Source organism: Lynx canadensis, chromosome C1 (assembly GCF_007474595.2).
Source record: "Lynx canadensis isolate LIC74 chromosome C1, mLynCan4.pri.v2, whole genome shotgun sequence".
In the NCBI taxonomy this organism is placed as follows: Eukaryota; Metazoa; Chordata; class Mammalia; order Carnivora; family Felidae; genus Lynx; species Lynx canadensis.
The window spans coordinates 7,914,906-7,931,166 of NC_044310.1; the positions used below are offsets into that span (position 1 = coordinate 7,914,906).

At 50.4% G+C, this 16,261-nt stretch overlaps 1 protein-coding gene across 1 annotated transcript in view; it reads right to left on the bottom strand.

Moving 5' to 3' along the window:
• The window catches only part of MTOR (mechanistic target of rapamycin kinase), a 134,833-nt gene that overhangs the window by 40,377 nt on the left and 78,195 nt on the right, over window positions 1-16,261 (bottom strand). The window contains exons 29-30 of the mRNA XM_030327666.1: window positions 4,201-4,276; window positions 1,093-1,232 (exon numbers count right to left, since the gene is read on the bottom strand). Coding sequence (XP_030183526.1) covers window positions 1,093-1,232; window positions 4,201-4,276 — 216 coding nt within the window. The remainder of the gene's footprint in view (window positions 1-1,092; window positions 1,233-4,200; window positions 4,277-16,261) is intronic.

The following is a 16,261-nucleotide window of genomic DNA, read 5'->3' on the forward strand; positions in this document are numbered from 1 at the left end:
GCTCTGTGCTGACAGCTCAGAGCCTGGAGCCTGCTTTGGATTCTGTGTCTCCCTCTCTCTCTGCTCCTCCCCCGCTCATGCTCTGTCTGTCTGTCTCTCTCTCTCTCTCTCTCTCTCTCTCTCCTTCAAAAATGAATAAAGACATTGGGGCGCCTGGGTGGCTCAGTCGGTTGAGCGTCCGACTTCAGCTCAGGTCACGATCTTGCGGTCCATGAGTTCGAGCCCCGTGTCAGGCTCTGGGCTGATGGCCCAGAGCCTGGAGCCTGCTTCCGATTCTGTGCCTCCCTCTCTCTCTGCCCCTCCCCCATTCATGCTGTCTCAAAAATAAATAAATGTTAAAAAAAAAATTTAATAAAATAAAAAAAAAATGAATAAAAACATTAAAAAAAATTTTTTTTAAAACCTGCACTAGATGCTGGGAAACAGAATAGGGACCATTTTTCCTTCAATGTCCCCCCAAAAATCCCCAGACCAAGACCTCGGCAAGTGTTTGCAGCTAAACTCCCCATTCCCCTTCAGTGTCCCCCAGTCTTAGTCCTCCCTTCAGGGGGGAGGGCAAGGCCATCCTGCTCCCTCCGGTGGTTAAAGTCGTCTGCTCAGACCATCGTTACTGTATTCTCCGGCTTTAATGACTATCTGCGATATGCTTGTCTCACGAGCCTCCTGATGGAGGGAGGCCTTATTTTCTGTGCCTCTTTTATGTCTGGGGCCTGGCAGAGTGCTGGGCACGTAGTAAGCATTCAATATAGATGAAGCATCTGAAGAGGGCGGTAACTCGTTCTTCTCTTCCAAAATCATTAGCAAGAACTAATAAAGAAAAGGCTGCACAGTAAGAACGTGAGGTCTGCATAGTCAAGGTCAAGAGGCAGACGGGAAGGAGCAGGTGTAGATCCTAGCAGCTCACCCAAGCCCGCCCTGTCCTCGAGGACTTACAAAGTCTAGGTCTGGAAAAAAAACCTCCAAACACCCAAGGTCTAGATGATCCCCGGGAAGATGCCCAATGAAACAAAGAGGAGTGTCTTGGGTGAGAACTCTGCATGGGGGAAGCCCTCCAAATCCGAAACCCCAGAGAGGACGTCCCCGGCGGCTCACCATTCCCCCAAGGCCTCGAGGCAGCGCATGCGACCCAGCATGAGCTCTGGGTCGTCCTTGTTGGTGTCCATCTTCTTGTCGTAGGCCACGAGCGCATCTTCCCACTCGTGCAGCTTCTCGTACCAGGTGGCCTGGATCTCCTGCCAGGTGGGAAAGAGAGAAGACTGCTGTGCGCATGGAGAGCTGGAGAGCAAATTAAAATTGCACGTTTTAAACCCTATGCTGCCTTTCCTAAGGTGCTAGATGCTTCCCCCGTCACCGTATGTCCTGGCTTTGGTGGAAAAGAACTTCAGCGTATCTGGAGGCAGCTTGGGTGGCGGTGCGAACACAGGTGCCTTGGCACACTGATGGAGTGACCCTGTGATAACCTGACAGCAGATGGCGGGCCATGTCCCCGTGCCCCGTCACGTCCTGCCCAGACGCAGGGGCCACCAGAGCCCCGGCAGGTGGGGATGCGATGACAGGGGAGATCCTTTGGGACAGCAGGAGGCCCCGACCAGAGCTCCTGCAAGGATGCCAAGGCCTCGGTCCGCTGGAGTGCGGGCCGCGGGCCACTGGACCGGGAGCTGCTTTCCTGATGGGGCCGGAAAGACCAGGCATATTTGCACATTTGCTGGAGGAAAATAACTCGAATTTTTAAAAGCTCCTGATTCTCTGCATTTCTTAATGCGTTTTTAAACTTTCAGGAAATACTGATTTAAAATACGATAGAGCGAGACCACTTAAAATTCTTTGGAAAACCTTTCCTCCCTTCTTCGACTCCTGCATCCAATGTTCCCTCCTGCTCAGCGCCTGGCAGGTCTGCCAGTGTCGGGGGCCAGAGGATGGTTTCCATTACCCGGGCAGATGGTGCGCCACGCTGAAATTCAGTGCTGGCCACGTGAGGAAGAGGGGCCACAGGCTAAACGGGGCAGACTCTGGCTCTCCAAATGGTCAGGGGACAGACCGGTTCCCAAGACGTCTTTGCCTGCAGCAACCCCCCCCCCCAACCCCCCCCCGCCCTCCACCTCAGTCTGTCTTCTGGGCTTCTTCCTCACCAGCTTAGTGAACGGCTACTTCTCTACAGGCCAGGGCAGTGGCTCTCCAGGGATTTCTCTAACAATAAGAGGAGTCTGCAGCGGATTCTGTATGATACGATCCAGGGCCCACCCGCGCTTCCCCCCATTGCCCTCCTTTCCTTTCTGAATAAAAGTCTTATTTGAGTGGTATTATTTGAGTAGCCGACCGCTACTCTGCTAAGCTCTCTGAAAGGACCTTTTCTTCTCGAACCTCCGTAAGGAGGTCATTTCTATTTTCAGTCGTTAACTCGTGCCGACTTCCCCTCGGCGGTTCTTGGCACAGCCGATCCCCTCGGCCGCCCCTGCACGAATTCCGCTGCCCGACAGCCCTCTGCCCTGTGTCGGTGCACAGGAGGGTTCACCCAAACCAGCCTGTTTGGCTCTGCAGAAGGGAAAACTACTTAAACTTCATTTTCTGAGGCTGTTTAGAAGAATATGAGAGAGAAAACTTAGAAGTGTGGCAGTAAAGACAGCGTTAAAATGAAAAACGCTAAAATTGGGAGGTAAATGATTTCTACCCCAGCGGGAAAGAGGAAGGGGGCCGGTGACCAGCGATGGCACACGCTAGGCGCAGACAAGCAGAAAGCAGAGGCAGCGGCATATGGAGCAGGTCAGGCAGGGGGCAGGATATTTTGAATTGCAATAGATTGCAGAAACTATAAGGTTTAAGCAATGAATCACACGAAATTCTAATGAGATTGCTGTTACATAAATTGTGCTGAGAAAGCGCAGGTTCTGCCAAGAAAAGCCAAACCATTGTCAGGCTTAATACGCTTCAGCTCCCTAAATATAACAGAAAATCCACCACGGGTTTAGCAACAATCCTGGACCTAATGGCCACCTTTAGAACCTGGAGACAGAGGAACTTGCACTTAAGGCTGGCGCTCTGAGCCGCTGGGTATTAGCTAGCTGCTGGCAGGTCACCCGAATGCCAGATGGTCATGGGAGCTTCGTTTCTATCGCCCTTACTGCGGCCCAAGCTCTAGGGAGAGCAAAGGAGGAGAATGAATGTCTTTGAGAGACTACGTTAAGTGCCCCTCTGCAATCAAGGATTGAGGCAAAGGTGGAGACGTTGTCCCTTCTGTCCTGTCATCTGGACAGATGCTGTCTTGGTCTAGTTACAGATAGGTGCTCAAGATGGCAAAATACTCCCTGGAAAGTTCCAGTCCAATTGACTAGCCCCTGTGTGAGGCAAAAGCCTATGAAGCGGCCATGGATTTCTTCACTCTAACACACTGGGCTCTCGATCACGGCAAACCTGAGTAAGTGACCCACGCGACTAACAAAAGGTTCCTCATCAAATGCACGGACCCAGAACATCTTGACCTTCCCGGAAGTCAATGCCGAGTTGATTAAGTCAATGCTTTACATATGGTTAGGTAGTTACCAAAGCACCCTCCCCGGACCACAGAGGGTAATGGAAACATTTTAATATTGATAAGGCAAAGATGGCAGGAGAGAAGAAGCTATGTGAGCAATAATGAAATGGAACAATTCCTTAACAGGAGGTATAAATTATAGTACATTTTTTTCTGGAGCACTGGCCATGGTTTCTTCTGAGGTATGTACTGAGCGTTAATCGTGGGCCGGTGGCGATGCCAGCCGCCACAGATGACACAAAATAACTCAGGTCAGGGTTAAATGGATGATGCCAGACTGCCTGGGTTCAAGTCCTGGCTCGGCCAGTGATTCGCTGTCAGATCAGGTGAGGTTGCTGTTCTGCTGGGACCACCGGCTCCCTTCCTGTAGGATGGGGTCACGATTGCACCTCTACTCATCGGGCTGTCGTGAGGACCGAATGAGATGGTGTACACAAAGTACGCGGCGAAGGGTCGGGCACGTGCCAAGAGGCTGATGCACACCAGCTATTACTATGTGTCAGGTTTCGTCCTCCCGACCTATATTCAATTTGAATGTAATCCATACAGCCGCTGTCTCCTTCATCCTTACGGTACAGCAAAGTCAGATGTCAGCAATTGGGAAAAGAACAGGAAAGTAACTTCCTCCAGGGGGTGGCTGAGTGCCTCCCTAGCCAGGTCTCTGCACTTACCAGCTCTCCGAAGTGTTTCATGGCATATTCTAATACCCCGGCAGCTGCCTCTGGCTGTTGTAGCTTATTATTAATGCTGGGGAGACAAAAGGAAGAGGGGGTTACACTCAACATGTCAGAGAATGGGAGGCGTGGGGGTCGGGGCGGGTAGATGGCTCACCAGCCCACTGGAGACACGTCTTGCAGAGAAGGTGACTGTCTGTTACCACCCAGCAAGCTCAGTCTGAATGACTTCTTCTAAGGAACGATTTCATCTCGACCCCACACTCCTGGTTTTGAGGGGGCAGCGTCTGGTAGACAGGAAGCCTCACCGGCTCTGGGGCCCTTTCTCCAACCAGCACGGACTGGCTTCCTCTCAGATACTGTCAGTCAGGCACCTTGTGTCTGTTTTCTAAAAACTAGAAGCCCTGGGTCCGTATTTGGCCCTGTCGTTGAACACGACCAGATGAGGTCCCTCTGGACTTTGAACTCTTACTTCCGCTCACCAGTTGCCTCCAGGAATCAGAATGATCAAAGTCAATAAAAACCATCAGGCTCTGCGGGTGACACAGAAGTGGCACGGAGGCTGGGTCATCCACGTTAATGACAGAGCACCCCAGGGACTGTGGCTGTGCAACCATCTTGACTGCTCCCCCGATAGCCCATTTCCTTCCAAGATGGACGCTTCCTTAGTCCCTCTTCGAGGACCACCCCCTCCCTCTGCAGTGGGCAGCCAGGGACCTCATCCAGGGTCACATACCTGGCGGAACGATGCTTTTCACTAACGACACGCTACTCTGCTGTCATCTGGGGGCAGCATGTGGCCACTGGGACCGACTGGGGGACTGTAACGTATTGGGACAACTAGGCGGTAGGCTGGCAGTGGGTGCCTGGCGCTGGCTAACCAGGGAGGCTGCAGAGAGGCCCCGGAAGTTGGACAGCAGCAGGGCCGAGACCCTTGTTCCGACGGGAACATACACGAAAGGGGAAACGGAAACTAAGCCAACACTGAACGTAAGCTGGAGTTACAGAAGGACGGAAACGAGGGACGAAGCAGGCCTGAGAAACTCATAGGACAGCAGTTTCTTTATCTGTTCACAGGTGGGGAGCAAACGATGTCAGTCCAACTTGGGAGTCTAGACTGTTAAACGAGCAAGGGATCCAGTTTATTGCCCTAAGTACAAACTGTCTACTTGACTAGAATTAATTTTTAAGTGGTTTTGGGAAACTCCAGGATTTGGGTGGAATGTGGTAATAATATGGCAAGAGATTGCTGGTATAAATATTATTTTTAAAAATTCAAATTCCACCACATTTATTCCAATAAAACCAAGAGGGAACTGCCCACAATCTGTCAAACTAGAGAAGTTAACATTTGTGAAAGTAATAATCTAATGCCTCATGTTTACAAAGCACATTTCAAATCATCTTTCCAACCTATCACTGCTTTAACCTCATGCATCCCTGAGAGAGTGGAAAGGAAAGGTATTACCAGTCTTGTTTCACTCCTGGGGAGACTCAAGCCTGAAAGGGTAGCAATGTTCCCCGAGGCCCACAATGAATGGGGAGAGTCTCCATGTGATCTGAAGCAATTTTATGACTCTCCTTTGTTAAGGTGAGGATGGGGAGGGGGGAGGGGGGCCGCTTTGGATTTGGAGTCAGAGAGCTTGGGTTTACATTTCTGGAGGTCCAATCCTGCCACCTATAAGCTGTACGACCATAAGCAAGTTCCCTTTTTTGAGTTTTAAGCTTCTCATCTATAAAATGGGCCTAATACCACTCCTTCCAAGCTTCCTCAGGGAACAAAATGAAATAATGGGTATGAAATTACTAAGCAGATCCTGGTAAATGCTCCTTCCCTCATTTGGTTTTGTCTAAGAATAAAGGTTGCTAGAAACATAGCTGTATGCTTGTGTACAGAAAAAACACTCATCTAAGGTTGAGCCTCGAGCCAGCACTAAGAAATCATCAACTCATCCTGCAGACAACTATTTGAGTAGGGTGCCCAGGCTCTAGGCCCTGCAACTGGAGGGAAGAGTCACCATACAGATGCCTCTCTCCTTTATTTACAGCAGACAGGTGACCTCAGGTGGCATCTACTGGGCAGACCCACCGGCACTTCTGTGCTGCTCCTAAGCAATGAGCCAGAAGGTTCTCCATAAAAGTCAGTCCGCTGCAGGACTCAGAAACATTCAAAGAGAAGCGATAACACCGTGGTTTCTTTCCAGAAGTCCTATGAGATTTTAAAAAAAAATTTTTGTGTATATATGAATGTATGTATATATTTACTTAAACAATTTTTTAAAGTTTATTTACTTAGTTTGAGAGAGAAGAAAGAGAGTGAGAGTGGGTCAGGAGCAGAGAGAGAGGGGAGAGAGAATCCCAGGCAGGCTCCATGCTGTCAGCACACAGCCTGACTCGGGGCTTGATCTCATGAACTATGAGATCATGTGTGACCTGGGCCGAAATCAAGCGATGGCTGCTCAACTGACTGAGCTACTCAGTGCCCCTGTTTATTTTTTTTTAAGTAAGCTCTATGCCCAATGTGGGGCTTGAACTCACCACCCCAAGATCAAGAGTCACATGCTCTACCAACGGAGCCAGCCAGGCACCCCATGTGAGTTTTTCTAATAAGCTCACTCACACAGGGTTAGGTGAATTATATTAATATCACTCTTGGGGCGCCTGGGTGGCGCAGTCGGTTAAGCGTCCGACTTCAGCCAGGTCACGATCTCGCGGTCCGTGAGTTCGAGCCCCGCGTCAGGCTCTGGGCTGATGGCTCGGAGCCTGGAGCCTGTTTCCGATTCTGTGTCTCCCTCTCTCTCTGCCCCTCCCCCGTTCATGCTCTGTCTCTCTCTGTCCCAAAAATAAATAAACGTTGAAAAAAAAAAAAATTTTAATATCACTCTTAGCTGTATCCATACAGCTTTGTGATTATCTAGTTCCCCGAACCCAAACACAGATTTTGGAAGCTTAAGAAGACATGGAAAAAAAAAAAAAAAAAAAGCCAATGTATCTTCTATAATGAAACATGTAATATGCCATATGTAAATACACATAATTACATAGTCTGTATATTCTTTTTGGTTCCAGTGTGGATTCTGGGATGGCCGTGGCAGAGATATTAACTACTCTGGTGAGGAAGACAATGTGTTCCTTGCCTAAAGCAAAAGAAGTTAACTCTAAGAATCACACATAAAAATCCAGGAGTTCCAATAAATGTCTTCCGATCTTGCGTTCTGGAGCATATGCTATTTTCAAGAGCAAATCACAAACATTGCCAAAGTTTGCCTCACTTGGGACAAAGCCAACACAAAAACGGAAGCAAGCAAAAGCCTCTTCCCACCCCATTCTCCCACTCATTATGCCTAAAAAGGAAAGCTTTACAACAAGCTGATCAGGAAGTAATAATGACTAGGAACCAGAGGAGAAATACGAATTTTACCTTAATATTGCTATGGCTTTGATATCCCTCATCAAAGGAGAGACTGACTTAGCTTTGCAAATTAAAAACAAAACACCCCCCCCCCCCCCCCCCCCCGCCAAAACTCATCGTATGGCCCCTAATCCTTCAAGGGAAAGTCCAAATAAGTCCCCTACCTGTAGAATACAGACAGAGGTGCTGGGCTCGCTTGGGGGAACCACCGACCAGGACTTTAGAACCTGCCAGAAAACTGGGGGTTGTACCTTGAGATTCTGTCCAACAGGAAGGATGATCACTGAAAAATTACAGCTTTGACTAAACGGACTAAAACACAGCCATGAAAAATAACCGGGATCAGCCTGAGGAAAGGGTCCCTTATTAAATCTCTGGATTGAGGACCTGAAGGAAAGGAGACCATGTGCACCTACGGGCGACCGTTCAGAGTAAATATTTTGAGTTGACCGGCCGCTATCCCCATTTATTCTTTTCTCCTCCCTGTTCCCGCTTTATTTTCCTGACTATGCTTCCCTCTTCTTTCCTTCCATGGAGTCTTCCGCGCACGCTACGAGGCTGCTGGAGAATGCAGCTGCGGACGCGGGGAGGGGGTTCTGGTGAGGGAAGGAAAGAAAACTCTTGGTGATACAAGAGTCTGTCATCTTGTTTGGGACCTTAATTTCTTCTCCTTCCGCCATGACTTCTGGCATTCCACTGTGGGAGGCAACGTATTAGAACAACAAAAAGAGATCTAAATTTACCGAGCGCTTACTGTACGTACCAGCCACGGGGCTTACTGCTTTTATGTGTTATCTCATGAAGTAGGCACTAATATTAATATTCCCATTTGACACATGAACAAGCTGTGGCCCAGGTCACAGGGTCCTGTGCCATTAAAAATGATCTTAAAAAATTGTTTTTTAATGTTTATTTATTTTTGAGACAGAGAGAGACAGACCATGGGTAGGGGAGGGGCGGAGAGAGGGGGAGACACAGAATCTGCAACAGCTTCTAGGCTCCGAGCTGTCGGCACAGCACCCGATGCGGGGCTCGAACTCACCGACCGCGAGATCGCGACCTGAGCTGAAGCTGGACGCCTAACCAACTGAGCCACCCAGATGCCCCTAAAAAGGATCTTAAGTTGGGGCCTTAAGATGGCTCAGTCGGTTGAGCGGCTGACTCTTGATTTCGGCTCAGGTCACGCATGATCTCACAGTTCATGAGATCAAGCCCCGAGTCGGGCTCTGACTGACCGCACAGAGCCTGCCCGGGATTCTCACTCTCCTCTCTCTCTGCTCCTCCTTGCCTGCATGCATGTGCTTTCTCTCAAAATAAGTAAACTTAAAAAAAATTTAAAAAATAAAGAGCATCTTAATTAATAGCTAAGAGTGCACTGTAGCTCTGCAACGGGAGGGACAGCGCCTCAGCCTTCCCCTCTCGGATCAGCAGGCGTGCATAAATGCTTGTACAAGGAAGGAAAGCAAGCATCGCGCCACGCGGGAGAAAGCAGCCCTACCAAGCTTTCGTTTTAATTTCCTCATGGACGCTGTGGCTGACCGCCCCTCTGAACCCGAAGCTCCCATCCCGTCTCTTTCCTTTCAGAAGCTGCGGGTATGCCTTGACGCTTCCCGACAAAACAGCCAGCCAGGTCGCCACCGTGGGCTTTTCCCAGGCAGCGTGTCCGAGGCTGCTGGGCTTACAGACACAGCCCAGGCTACAAAGTGCGGACTGCCTAAGTCTCTGCAGTCAAGTGCCCAGTCTCCTGCCTACTTGGGTGACACAGGGCTGTCCTCTGAAACAGTCCCCTTTAAAAAAAAAAAATGTTTTTTTTAAAATGTTTATTTATTTTTGACAGAGAGAGAGAGACAGAGCATGGGCAGGGGGCGGGGGGCAGAGGGAGAGGGAGACATAGAATCCAAAGCAGGCTCCGGGCTCCGAGCTGTCAGCACAGAGTCCGATGCGGGGCCCGAACTCACAGACTGTGAGATCATGACCCGAGCCGAAGTCGGGACGCTCACCCGACTGAGCCACCCAGGCGCCCTGAAATAGTCCCCTTTTAATAAAACTCAGATGTGGTTTTATGAGACTGAAGGGAGAGGCTCTATGTTTGGCTCGTGGGGAGAAATCACCTTCACTCAAAGCCCCCTTAATGAGGAACTCTTGCTTCATGGGGCAGCTGGGAGTTTTCTATTGTCCGTTCTATAAACGCTCCCTTGTGTGCCCCTCAGTCGCTCCGTGTTACTGCTGGAGGCTTAAAAGGGCAAACCGTTCCAAACCCCACAACAAAGAAGCGCTTAACGACACAAACCAGACCCCACGGACATCAGTCCAGGTGACAAGATCTGACCGCAAACAAGCTGAGAGAGGTGGAGGTTCGGCAGCAACGTGCCCACGAGAACAGTGCAGAAGGACAGGCTGACGAATTTCCTGTCTCCTCTCGACAGGGGCTGAGGCCACAAGAACACAGAGCTTTGCCAGCTGGTGGAGGCCCAATCGGAAGGGGTCTATCTGCATTCTGCTCTGTCTTCCAGTGGGAGCAGCCGGTTGAGATCTTACAGGCACGAATCTACAGAGCAAACAGAAATGCCCTGTCCACGTGATCATCCCGGAGCCCACAACTGAACCTGGCGTTAGAAAGCCCGTGAAGACACAGACAAGAAGACAGCAAGGTAGGACAGCAAGAGGGGGAGAGGCAATTCTACCGACATTCACTTTCACTCATTCCCCACCCCAAGACTTAATTTTTATTAAGGGAAGTGGAGTTGAGAGCTAGAAACTGGGAAAATTCTTGGCAATTGAGGGAGACACTTTCTAGAGTTGCGCCGAATTAACAAATAAGGACGAGACAAGAGTGCCTCCATGCCTTCCGTGGCAAACACCTTAAACCATGTATCTTCTCTCTCTGCTGAGAATTCTTCTCCAGAAGCAGGGGAAGCGGGTCAGGAGGGCCAGTGGCTCAGATGTGAAGGAGATTCTCTCGCCGCCTCGGCAGATGCCCCGTCAAGAGCGATGGCGGAAGAGCTAGTGCTGGCGGGAGGGCCTGCTTACTTCTTCACGGCTCTCCCTCTCGAGCTTCTCCTCAGTGCTTTTCCCGTGCAGGTGATGACTAGCCCCACGAGGATGAAACCGACCGAAAGAGTCAGCCACTAAGTCACTAGCTGCTCGGGGTCTTAATGCTGACCCTTACTGCATAGCAGTAAGACGGTCTCTGGCTTGGCATCCAAATGCCACTCCTACCACCTGAAGAATCCTCAAAGGGTTTGGCTCGTGGGAAGAAATCCCAAAGCGTTCTCAAAGTCATTGCTCCCCACGCTTCTGGATTGATGTCAAATCCCAAGTGGCTTGGCCTGATAACTAATTCCTTTTGGGATGACTCCTTTGGTTATTGACCTCATCTCTTAGCCTCGCTGCCTCAGCGACCTTCAGGCTATTAAGAACAAAGCCCGAGGGGCGTCTGGGTGGCTCAGTCGGTTGGTCGCCCGACTTTGGCTCAGGTCATGATCTCACGGTTCGTGGGTTCGAGCCCCTCGTCGGGCTCTGTGCTGACAGCTCGGAGCCTGGAGCCTGCTTTGGATTCTGTGTCTCCCTCCTTCTCTGCACCTCCCCTGCTTGTCCTCTCTCTATATCTATCTCAAAAATAGACATTAAAAAAAAAAAATTAAGAAAAAAAAGGACGCAGCCCAAGCCTGTTGGAAAGTCAGTCAAATAAGGAGCATCTGCGGTCACATCTGGGGGACCGCTTAGGCTTTCCTAGCGCTCCCATCAGGAATTTAGGAGAATGTTATGCACTCGCTTCCCAAATGGCTCCGGGCCTTCTTTCTCCTGTCTATTTCTAGTGCAGACCACAGTCTGTGTTTTATTTGGTGCCCAGTCAAGTAAGAATTCTCCGAATTCCCTTAGCGCCAGGCTGCGGACACATGCAACACAGCTGACTGGGGACCTTGGCAGGTCCGACCGAGGAGCTCCTGACCAGCCAAGATGAGGCCAAGGGGGACATGGCTTTGCAACCTTACCACCTACATCGAGCAGTCCCTCCTGCTTCTCTTGTAGAGGCAGAGCTGCTTCAGACCATTCCCTGTCCCTTCTCCCAGCACCGAGGCTTAGCTCTGTGTGCCAAGCGTGATCCCCGCACACAGCCAGGGAGATCTTCGGCCGGCCGGGCCCCGTGTCTTTATCAGGCAGTTCCCCCGGGACTCTGGGAGCAGCAGGGTAGACTGGGGAACCCAAGGGTGCGGCAGCCTCTTTCTGAAGAGGGTAAGTGAAGACAGAAGGCCACGTGAGGGCATCGGAACTGCGGCATGGACAAAGGCCGTGAGGACGATTTAAACTCAGCAGGAAAGCGCAGGCAGGCTGGTTGGCCTCGGACAGCTAGGTAGGTGATGACGATAGCACCTGTGGCTCTGTTAGGGTCAAACTTCCCTTTTCTGCTCTAGGAACTCAGGAAAAGTCACTTTAGTCCTTTTTTTACATATTCACAGACAGGAGGCTGGCCTCATTAGAAGGTTTCAAAGCTGGGACATTCGGTGTCCCTGGTGTTCTAGGGCACCTGAGGCATCCAGGTAAAGAAGATTTGATGCGGAAGAAGCGGCCTGCCTTGGACAGTCAATGGGTTCCCGACGTCTCAGTCCAGAGTGGCTTAAGGGTAAAGAGCTCTTACTTGGTCTCCACCCTTTCCTTCGGTCACAGTTTAAATGGCGTGTCGGTCACGATACTTGGAGGACATGCTAACCCTGCATGTGAGAAAGTGGGAGATGTCAAGAGGAAAAAAGAACACTAACAGCTGTGTTAGGGACAGATTAGGGACAGGGGAGACAAAAAATCCTATCTTTCCAAGATTGGAGAGGGGAGGTGTATCTTCTTGTTAAACTCCACTGCAATTCAACCACTTTTCAAAATACTGTTTTCACCTACGCATATTCTATATAAACAGGTATGTGTTTTATACACAGCAGTGAGCAGAGCATTCGTACAATTTTGTATGTTGCTTTTGCACGTAACACGGGCGTTTCCCACTCGATCCAGTCTTGGCAATTACTTTTAAACAGCTCCACCATTTCGTCCTGCCTGTGGCTCCCAGGCCTGTGATCGGTCTCACGGGGGCACCTTCTTGACTGGTGGGCGGGCAGCACTCGCGTTAGATTCCCGACCTCCAGGCACGCCGCTCAGGAGCACACATTCGGCGCTCTCGCACGCGCAGTAAGTGATCTGTCCGGCAGAAGTCTGCAAGGCCCGCTCTGGGAATCCAAGCCCCGAAGATGAAGACAGCGCTCAGTGACAAGCCCGGAAGGCTGTCCCATTTTACACATCACCTCCAGGCAGCCCCTGGCTGGACGCGGGGCCCAGGTACCCTAGCACAACCCGGCATAAGGCACGGAGAGGCCGCAGAGCCCCGGAGTGTCAAAGCACACGATTTGTGCCGGCCGGGTTTCCAACCCAGGGGCCCGTCAGAGGCGCGCTGTAAAAATGATGAATGGCTGTCACATTTCCAAGGCTCCGGCTGATTTAGGGAGCCATTGGCAGACACATCACTCCCAGCATGTCAGCCAGTTAATTACTTCCAACTTTATCTTTCTTGTCAACACTTCTTGACAAATTGGCCATTATCTTTTTATTCTACAACAACGAGCACTGCTCCTTTTCTGGCGATGCCTGGAGGTTTTTCTCCTTTCCGCTTCTTCGTACCCAGAGTGGATTGAAGAGCTCTGAGAGAGCCGATTAGAAAGAGGAGCTGTCAGGAAGGGGACAAAAGCGGCGAGGGCTGCTAGAGTGAACCCAAGGCTCATTATCAAATGTCTTCACTCAAAGCAGAGTTGATATTTTGGGTAAAATACTGATTTCCTGGCTTCCCGATGTCCGAGAGCTCTGCCTCAGTCTCTCGCGGGGACGAAGTTGGGACACAGAAAGGTAAATGAGCTGGCGTCTGCTGATCTGGCAGTGCTGAGCTCTTCTCCCCACCTAACTGGGTACGCGGACGTGAGGTGGCCCTCCGCTCCCCTGAGAGGCCACATTGTAGAAACACTGATGCCCATTCTGGAGTCAGGGAAGAGGGAAAAATAAACCTACTTCTTGGTAAGGCCAAGCCAGTAGAAGATGAGCATGACACGCTATAAATGGGCCACCGAGATTCAAAGTCTATGAGACGACCAAAAGTATCTGGAGAGACCAATGGTGTCACCACCAATACGTTTCGCCATCACTGCACGGACGTTGTCAGGGGTGGCCATGGGGCAGAACCCAACCCCTACTGTACTCCGCCAGTTGTAAGACACACACTTTAACATCTCTGAATCATGATATGGCATATAATTCAAGGCTTGAGAGCGCTGTGACGTGGTTTAGTTGCCAGCAGTAACCCCCGCCCCGCCCCGCCCCGCCCCAGAAGTACATAAAAATCAGAAGCAGCGTCTCTAACTCACCATTTACTGGTCCCATTAAACCTCGAGGCGTTCCGGCGGGTGAGCTACGTACAGTGGAAGGGCAGACATTTACTACTGGACTACCGCGAGCTTCTCCCTTTGGGATGGTCTTGGGCTGCAGTGAAAGACCCTGTGTCCTTTTGGTTCAGCTTTAGGGGAAACCCCAGGATTCTTCCCTTCGTACGGCTCCCTGCGGACGGCCGGCTTTCCACACTGACAGGCAGCTTCCCTGGGGTTTCTGAGGTGCTCTATAAAGACAGGCTGCCGTCCAGTGAACCTGTAGAAAGCCTTCAGAACAGCCAGAGATACATTTATGCTCTCCTGGCGACTGGGGAGAGACCTGACCTCTTGGGTAGGGCTGGATGTTAAGAGGGCACTAAGGCAAAAGACGGGCCTGGGAAGATACAATCTGCGTTTGTGCTCTGCCTGCACGGGGGTTTCCTCTGTCCATCCACTCTCCCCTGTGTGGAGCTGCCCTACAAGGGGTACAGATTCCTAGAGGCACATTGCACTTTTGAAGTCAGCATGAGCCCAGAGGTTTGGAATGTGTTTTTGTCGAGAAGTGAGGAGCTTTGAGCAAATCCTCACCCCTCTGGCCGGAGTGCTTTTTCTTCCAGCAGAGGTAGGGGAAAAGAACACGACTCTGTAACTTTTCTGGAAGCCAGGAAACAACTGTGAAAGCAGGACTCATACTTCCAAGCAACACAGCGGTGACACCCTGGGAACATGTGTTTAGAATTAAGACAGAGTGGGTTTTATTCACCCCTCTAGCCCCTCGCCGGTAAACGGCAAAGCGCAGTCACGCTTGCCATTAATTGGTTGCTCAGGCACAACTGGCACACTTTCTCGAATGTTCTCAGAGAATTACAGTTCCCTTTTCCCATCAGTGCTGCCTATGTCAGGGCGGCAGAGGTCCGGCCTGAAGGGAAGCTCTGGGGATCCCAGGGCACCTGGGTACGAACGTGTGATCCTATCCTGCACTTCTGACGGGGTCTTGTCTCCGGCTGAGAGTGACTTTCTGCTACTGTAACGTAATGGGTATTTCATCCCCTTTTGGGGACAGCAAGATCTGTCAGGTTCCCGGATAAGTTCTGGTGAACACAGCTGCCCCGAGATGTGGCTGTTTTTACGGGGACATGCGACTTCATTCTGCCTTCAATGTCAGCTGTTGCGTGTGGCCCCTCAGGCCACGGTGATAGTGAACAAACAGGCTGATGCAGGCGGAAGTGATCAGATAGGCCATTTACCCAGGCCTCTGGAATAAAGTGGAGCGGGACAAAACCTTGCCCCAAATGCTCTGTGGTCCTTCTGTTGGTCTTCATACGTAAAGAAAGAGGAGGGAGACACAGATCGATGGTTTCCAGGGAGACAAAGGGATTACACAGTGAGGATGCTGCCCCCAGTTATTGATTAAAATACAAGGTTGAGCCAGATGATCTCAGTGTTTCCAGTTCCCACTTCCTCTGATTCTGTGTCTAAGACCTACAGAAGGAAAATGGACTCAGAGCAGGACAGAACGCAGGGGCCAATGATGAAGACCTCACGGTGACAAAGTACCGCCAATGACATGGCGGTAGAGACCCTGAGTCTCCACAACAGATGTTTTAGGTGAAGAGAACCTTCTGCTGGGGATTCATTCTTTCACTTGATGAGTTCCAAATAAGGAGCTCTTTGGTCTCAGTCTGGTGCCAAGAGATAGATGTTAGAGCTACCGTGGTAAATACGACAGACGAGGTCTTTGCTTTCGCAGAGCTTACGGGCTGGTGAAACAGATATACAAAAAAAAAAAAAAAAAAAAAAAAACGAAAACAAAAGCAAAACAAACAAACCAAAAAACCCTGAAATAAATGCTGTGAAGGTAAACACCAAGAAGAAAACAGAGCACCTAGATGGAGACTAACGTGGGGTGGGGGGGCTTAGTGTAGACTCGGAAGGGCAGGGAGGGCTTTTCTGATGAGATGATAACTGCATACCTAACCAGTAATACTTAATATTTGCTGGACATTGACTATGTGTCCGTCACTAACTTGTATCATGTGCACTATCGATTTTTGAATCAACTTCCTAGTTGAAGTGTAACACACATATAGAAAGGTGCACACAGTGTGCAGCTTGATAAATCGCGGAGTGAAGATACCCTTGTAAATACCACCCAGAGCGAGAAACAGAACACAACACGCTGCCAGGGTCCCAGAAACACTGAGCCTTGTCCTGACCGCGGCTCCCCTCCTCATCTCTAGAGGCAACG